The sequence below is a fragment of the Rutidosis leptorrhynchoides genome, chromosome 3 (assembly GCF_046630445.1).
Source record: "Rutidosis leptorrhynchoides isolate AG116_Rl617_1_P2 chromosome 3, CSIRO_AGI_Rlap_v1, whole genome shotgun sequence".
Lineage (NCBI taxonomy): Eukaryota > Viridiplantae > Streptophyta > Magnoliopsida > Asterales > Asteraceae > Rutidosis > Rutidosis leptorrhynchoides.
In genome coordinates this window covers 567,601,047-567,607,739 of record NC_092335.1, presented here as the reverse complement: position 1 = coordinate 567,607,739, position 6,693 = coordinate 567,601,047, and the positions used below count along the sequence as shown (strand labels likewise).

At 33.8% G+C, this 6,693-nt stretch overlaps 1 protein-coding gene across 1 annotated transcript; it reads left to right on the top strand.

Moving 5' to 3' along the window:
• The first annotated feature begins 765 nt into the window (after positions 1–765).
• LOC139898619 (polynucleotide 5'-hydroxyl-kinase NOL9) lies at positions 766–5,794 on the top strand. Its single transcript, XM_071881374.1, has 9 exons — positions 766–959; positions 1,850–1,947; positions 2,065–2,086; positions 2,241–2,410; positions 2,492–2,675; positions 3,202–3,382; positions 3,597–3,696; positions 4,873–5,000; positions 5,598–5,794. Exons 1-9 carry the CDS (start codon positions 784–786, stop codon positions 5,649–5,651), a joined length of 1,113 nt encoding a protein of 370 aa, XP_071737475.1. The 5' UTR covers positions 766–783; the 3' UTR covers positions 5,652–5,794.
• Positions 5,795–6,693: the final 899 nt, after the last annotated feature.

The following is a 6,693-nucleotide window of genomic DNA, read 5'->3' as shown; positions in this document are numbered from 1 at the left end:
AGAAATAAGACGATTTACAACACTGGGTATGGGGGAGGTGGGACGTAGACAATCTTTCCCCTATCATTAATTTTTCCACCCCGAGTGAAACACTCTCAAGAGTAGAGAGAGTCACCCCTCTCTCGATTCGACGGATAAAGAAATTGATTCCAAACGAACCTCCGACCAAAAAGTAGAAAAATAAAAAAAATAATAAACAAAAATAAATAAATAAATAAATTTCGCCATGGAAATGGTAGAATCAAATTTTCATGGATTTTAGAACATGTGTGGAGTTCAATTTAGACTCTAAGCGACAGTCAAGACGCTAATAATTTGACGCTTGCTATTGTCTCACTTAATAAGCGACAGTCAAGACGTTTATTTTTATACTATTTAATTAATTAATTAATTTTACACTCGATTTAAATCATATTTTAACACATCACTCAATACTTTTTCACTCGCCAAATTTAACATTCAACTATTTAACTTCACTCTATGACATTATCACGTCACATTCAGAAACTCACTTTTTATCTCACTTTTTATCAAAAAGAACATCACCCGCCAACATGTCAACGGTCAGAATTAAAAGTGGTAAAAGTGTTTTTGCTAAAAAAAAAAAAAAAAAAAAAAAAGATTAATTAATTTTATTTAAAATTTACAATTTACTATACCTCGTGAAATTAGAATTCTAAAGCCCAAGCCCAATATCAATAGTCCATTAACAATATAACACCCGATCCCTAACCAAAACAAACTTTAACAGTCATCAATCAATCAATCAATTTAGCTTTCAAAATGGCGATTGAGGTTGAAGAAAGTGAAGCAAGAAACATATACATACCGCAAGAATGGTCGCAGGCGGCTGACACCGTAGCTGCTTCTGTTCACAATCCAGCTGCCTTCATTTGTGGGCCCAAAAACAGCGGCAAGTCAACCTTCTCTCGCCTTCTTCTTCACCTTCTCCTTCGCAGGTAACTTGTAACATATTCCCCTACTATCACATTAATTTCTATACCTTTATGTATATAAATACGTTCGTTCAACATTTTGTTGTGTAAATTTCTGTTTATCAGCTTCACGTTACCTCCATTAAAGAATTGTTGCATTAGGCATTAGCCCATATTTAGGTGAATGAGTTGTTTTATCATGCCTACTGGGGATAATTCTTTTCAACCTAGGAATCGGATTTTTCATTGATTGTCCTTAAATAATCATCTGTGATGTTGATTTAGATGGTGGGTCGCTTATTAGTTTGTTGGAGTGTTCGTGTTAGTTGTTTGGATTTTTGATTGGAATTTTTTAGGTCCTCCTGTTGATTGAAACTGAGTCTTTGATTTCTAATAGTTGTTTTAGGGCATGTAGTCAAAGTTATCCTTTAGAAGTGTTGTAATTTCTAGCTTATTGCTACTCTTATTTTTATTTATAATATATAAAAAAATTGTTGCCCTTTTAAAAAAGCTATAATAGATTCAATTTGTTTGAATAATTTATCTGGTGCAAGATTAAAAGCTTTTAGACGCATCAGATAAGGTGATTCGAAACAGTCTTATTCATCAGAATACCGTATAAATGAAACTGGTAAATGGTAGTGATGACTGATGAGGTTATGTTATCTGTAATTATAATAGTCTTGCTTTTTTTTTTTTTTTTTTCCTTCCTAGAACAAGGCATTGATATGTAAATGTTGAGTTTAAGATAGATGGAAGAAACGTTGTTTTTAATTGAAATTGCTCATCTTTCATTTCTTCTTAGGGACATGACTTGAAACTTGATTGTCGAATCGTTAAAGTATTTATCATAATTAAGATTATAATTAAGATTAACAAAAAAAGATTTTGAGTTTTGAGAGACTTTTTTCCAGGTACAAGAGAGTTGCATACTTAGATACTGATGTTGGACAACCCGAATTTACACCTCCTGGATGTCTCTCACTTACTGTTCTTGATAAAGAAAACATTGGTATACTTTTAAAAACCCTAATTTGTTATCGTGCATTATGGCTGCTGACATTGTTTTCCTCATTTTGTTTGTCTTCCTGATTTTTTTTTTTTTTTTTTTTTTTTTCCTGCATTACAGATTCGAAAGTCCCCCCTGAAAGGTATTAAGAATTCACTTAATCATATTCTGTTTGCTTTGAACAAAATACAAGTTTCAAACTGCTGTTCCAATACCGTTTTTATCACAAAATTAATTAGATTACAGTCTTTAAAAAGATGCTTACTTTTTCACATTATGTGTGCCAAATTCCCCAGATGCTTCTTCTTTGGTGACATTTCATCAAAACGAGATCCAGAAATTTATTTGCAATACTTATATTCCCTATGCGATCACTACAATAAACATTATCTCCAATCTTCAACGACTACATCTCCCAATAACAGTGGGGTCCCCCTAATCGTCAACACTCCTGGTTGGGTAAAAGGTATGCTTTTTATCTGTGTTTTCTTTAAACAAAGTGATATAGCAATGTTGCATTACTAGATTTGTTACGTGTCTGTGACAGGTATTGGATACGATGTACTGGTGGATATGTTAAATTATATTGCGCCTAGTCACGTAGTTAATATTTGTATTTCTGCTAAAAGTAAAAACCTGCCTTCCGGAGCGTTTTGGTCTCAAGATGGGGATGTTGGGTCAGTTACCCTGATTGAAATAAATTCAGCCCGTCAGGACTCGTTAAATCGATCGTATGTGAACTCTTTCATTAGTATATTTTAAGTTTTTTTTCTTAAAGATCTGCGTACAACATTTGTTCTGAAAATTACTCTTTTCTTTCATAAGCTACAATTAATCTCTCTTGATTTCAAATACAAACTCTAGAGGTGGCAAAGTGAGCTCAGGTTAGGTAATAGGTAAAAACGGGTCAGGTGACCTGAAACGCATCTTATGCAATATTTTCAGATTTTTTTAAAATAAAGTGTATTAAGTATGATTACATTCATTATATTATCTCAATAGTATAGTAATCTGATTGATTTAAATAAATTAATGTAGGAGGTTATATGAGTAGATATTACTCTCTTGCAACTCTCAAGTCTCAACTTATTTTGACCTGCTCTTTACTTTAAAGTAAATTGTTTAAATTTTACCTGCTTTGTCCGTAAGGTTGATTCTTCAACATAAATCAATTCATTCCTAGATAAATGGGTTAAAATTGTCACCTCTACACATTTCACTAATTACCATATGCTAAGGATTTATATTCTTATTCAGGATACTGATACGAAAGGATTCACGACATCTACGGGATTTAAGTATTGTGGCGTATTTCAGACAGTGTTTTCCTAGTGACATGAATATCAGTTCGACAGAGTACGTTGCCCAAGCGTTGGCGGCTCACCCTCCTTATGAAGTACCGATGTCGGCTGTCAAAATTAAGCACCTTCATTGTCAGGTTACTTCAAGACTTGAACATCAATATAGTTTATTTTAGTATTTTGTTAAAATAACAATGATGCATTTTGCAGCCCTGTTACGTTTCTTATGTGCGTTATTATAATCTCCGTGTATCTTGATTTGTTCTAATGTGTAACTTTGCACGAAGTGCGATATAACAAATCTTGATTAGTTGTTTGATGCATCAACTTGATTATCGTCTTGTATAACAGGTACCAAAAGCTGAAATTTTATACAGTTTGAATGCAACTATAGTTGGATTGGCAGTTGATTCTGAAGGTTATGGGAATTTGCCTCGTTGTGTTGGTCTTGGTACGTTACATTCTTTGCGCAACTTGACAACTATTTAGTAATTCTAGTGCTGCAACTTCTCTCTTTTTTTTTATGTTAAGTTTAATTCTTATATATTTATATTTGTAGGCATGTGTACTATCTAGTATAGGTGGCAAAATGGGCAGGTTGGGTAACAAATTTATGTACGAGGTACAAATTTATGTACTATCTAGTATAGGTCAAGACAACAAATTTATGTACGATGTAAAATAAAGGTGGAGTGGCTAACCCAAAACACTTTTTGTGTATCCTTTCAAGATTTGTTTTTTGATGGTTAGTGTATCAATTAAATATGAATACAAAACATATACAAGAGTATTATTTACAATAAGAATCTAATATTTTGAATAAAATGCACTCCAATACTCTTTATCAACCAGTTTAATATATTTGATGCTTACCTTTTTAGCTAAAATTATTTATTGGTACGAATCATGTCTAGGACGAATATTTAGTGGTGGCCAGGGATGAGTTGGAAAGCAATCCTGCTGGGCTGCGTACATTAGAGTATGGGGTCGGATTACACGCCCTCTTGGGTAGCCCGAACAGGGAAAACCTTCTACCTTTTTACCTATTTTATGGTACCCCTTCAACTCACAGAGAAAAAAAAAAACATCATGAACTATCACTTAGTAAGTTTTCATTCCAGGGTCAAAACTCGGCCAAACTCGGTCAAAACTCGGCCAAACTCGGTCAAAACTCGGGATTACTCGAAAAATTGGTCAAAATTGGTCAAAGTCAACCTTAGTCAACGACCGAGTCTCTCCTAGTTGCCGAGTACTCCCTAAAATGTCCTGACCAATACTCCCCGAGTTGTGATTTTTGCAACTTGTATGCATCAAAGGTTGGCAGCCACTTATATTAAAGTGTGTGTATCATTGTTGGTTCGTTTCTGTTTAATGAGATCTTGGTCAAAAGCCATAACTTTGTTAGTGAGATATCGGAAATTCAGGTTTAACTATGTGGTAGTAGGCATTCTATATACGCATTTCTATTATACATTTGAGAGTACTTGTTCGTTCTCTTTCTGTTTTTTTTTTTTTTTTTTTTTTTTTTTTTTTAAAATTTGATACAGGCAAGTTCAGTTCAGTTAATATGGGCAGGAAACAAAACTACTTCCAGTTTTGACTTGATAATAATCTATTCTTTTTTCAGGAATTGTTCGTGCAGTGGATACTTTGAAGCGTGTTCTTTACATAATAACTCCGGTTCCACAAAATGTTCTAGAAGATGTTGATTTGCTACTTCAAGGATTTATTCAAATACCTACTTGCTTGCTGCAGGTATACCCATACATGTGATATAAAATTTTCTAAGATGACATATTCACGAGTCAACGTTTATTATTTATTTTTATTTTTTTCGTATTTACATATATATGGTAGAGGTGGCAAATTGAGCAGGCAAGTTTATGGGTCAAAACTAGTTGGGGCCACTATCGATTCTTTGGTATTTGTATCCATTAAGTAAATCCCAGTAGTATTTGCATTCCCACATATGATGTTATCTGTTTTGTTTTCTTGAGAACAATATTGGTTGGACCAAATAGTTAATCACTCATTTTGTTGCTGGACTTAGAGGTGGGTATTTCAACCCATTTACTTTAGGTATGGGTTGGTTTGGGTTTTGTTTTATCAATAAGACTATATATATATGACAAGTCAAAGGTAAAAAATAATACTCTGAACTAAAATATGTAAAAATAATGGAATAAAAATGTTTGTGGGCTTACTCGATTCACCTGGTATGACCCAGAGTCCATTTTGACCTGTTACTTTAATTCCCGCCCATTTTGCCACCTCTATACTGGTGGTCGTCTGCTTTTTTGATTGTGCTGGAATTGATCTAAAAGTGTGTTTTTCTTTGACTTTTGCGTTCAGGTACAAGGATGCATTTCACCGTACATGGCTTCAAATGTCCTGCCAGGAATTTAGAGCACTAGATTTTCAATTTTGTACGCGTTATTTTAACAAACTCACCGTGATTTAGTTGTTATTGAGCTCAACTGTTCAAGCACAAATTCATGTATGGTAGGAATTATGTGAATTAATTTTTTTCGCTTTATGTAGAAAGATATTGCCCATACATCTAAAATTAGAAGTTTAAATTCATGTTATTTGCCCAAATTTGGTGTGACAGACTGATAATATGCTTCTTCAAAAAATTATAATCCAATCAGGTCTTTAAAAAAAAAAAAAAATTCACTATGCATAATGTAACTACGTTTTCTTGTAAAATTTGGTCATGTGAGGTGTTGTGATTTAGCGCACTTTCAAGATCCGAGAAATTAATAGAACAATTAAGCAATAAATAAAAACACAAGATTTTACGTGGTTCGGCTTGAGGCCTAGTCCACGGGTGGAAGCAGGGAAGGATTTTATTAGCAAATATGACAAACTCGAGGTTACAGTGTATCACTCAATCTAGGATCTAAAATACTAACAACGTATTTAGACCGATCACTAGATTATAACACTTCCCTCTTAACTCACTCGTATAGAATTTTGATTAACAATTCTATACTTCACTCTTTTCTCTATACTACTTTTACAAGAGTTAATTAAACTCTTTCAAGTATGAGATGATCTTCAAATGAAGCAATCTTCATCTCCTTTTATAGATGTACAAAGTGGCTACCAATTTGTATACAAGTTGAATTTGGCTTCTAAAATCCAACTCATAACATAGTTGGCTTTCTAGAGCTTGTAAGATAATAGTTGTCATGCATGTATCTAGTCATCATTCTCGTGTGAAAGCAAGTTGGAATTGAGTCAACATATAACATTGTGGGCTTGACCACCATCCAACAAATCTCCACCTTGACGAACATTCCACGCCTTTGCTATCCTCTCTCAATCTCTGCTTCCTTCCATCCCCTGAGGGCTCATCACTTTTGAATACCGCGAATGCCAACCAAGTCCAAGCAATGTTTGAATTTGATTGTAGTAACTACCTTCGTCAACATATCTGCTGGAT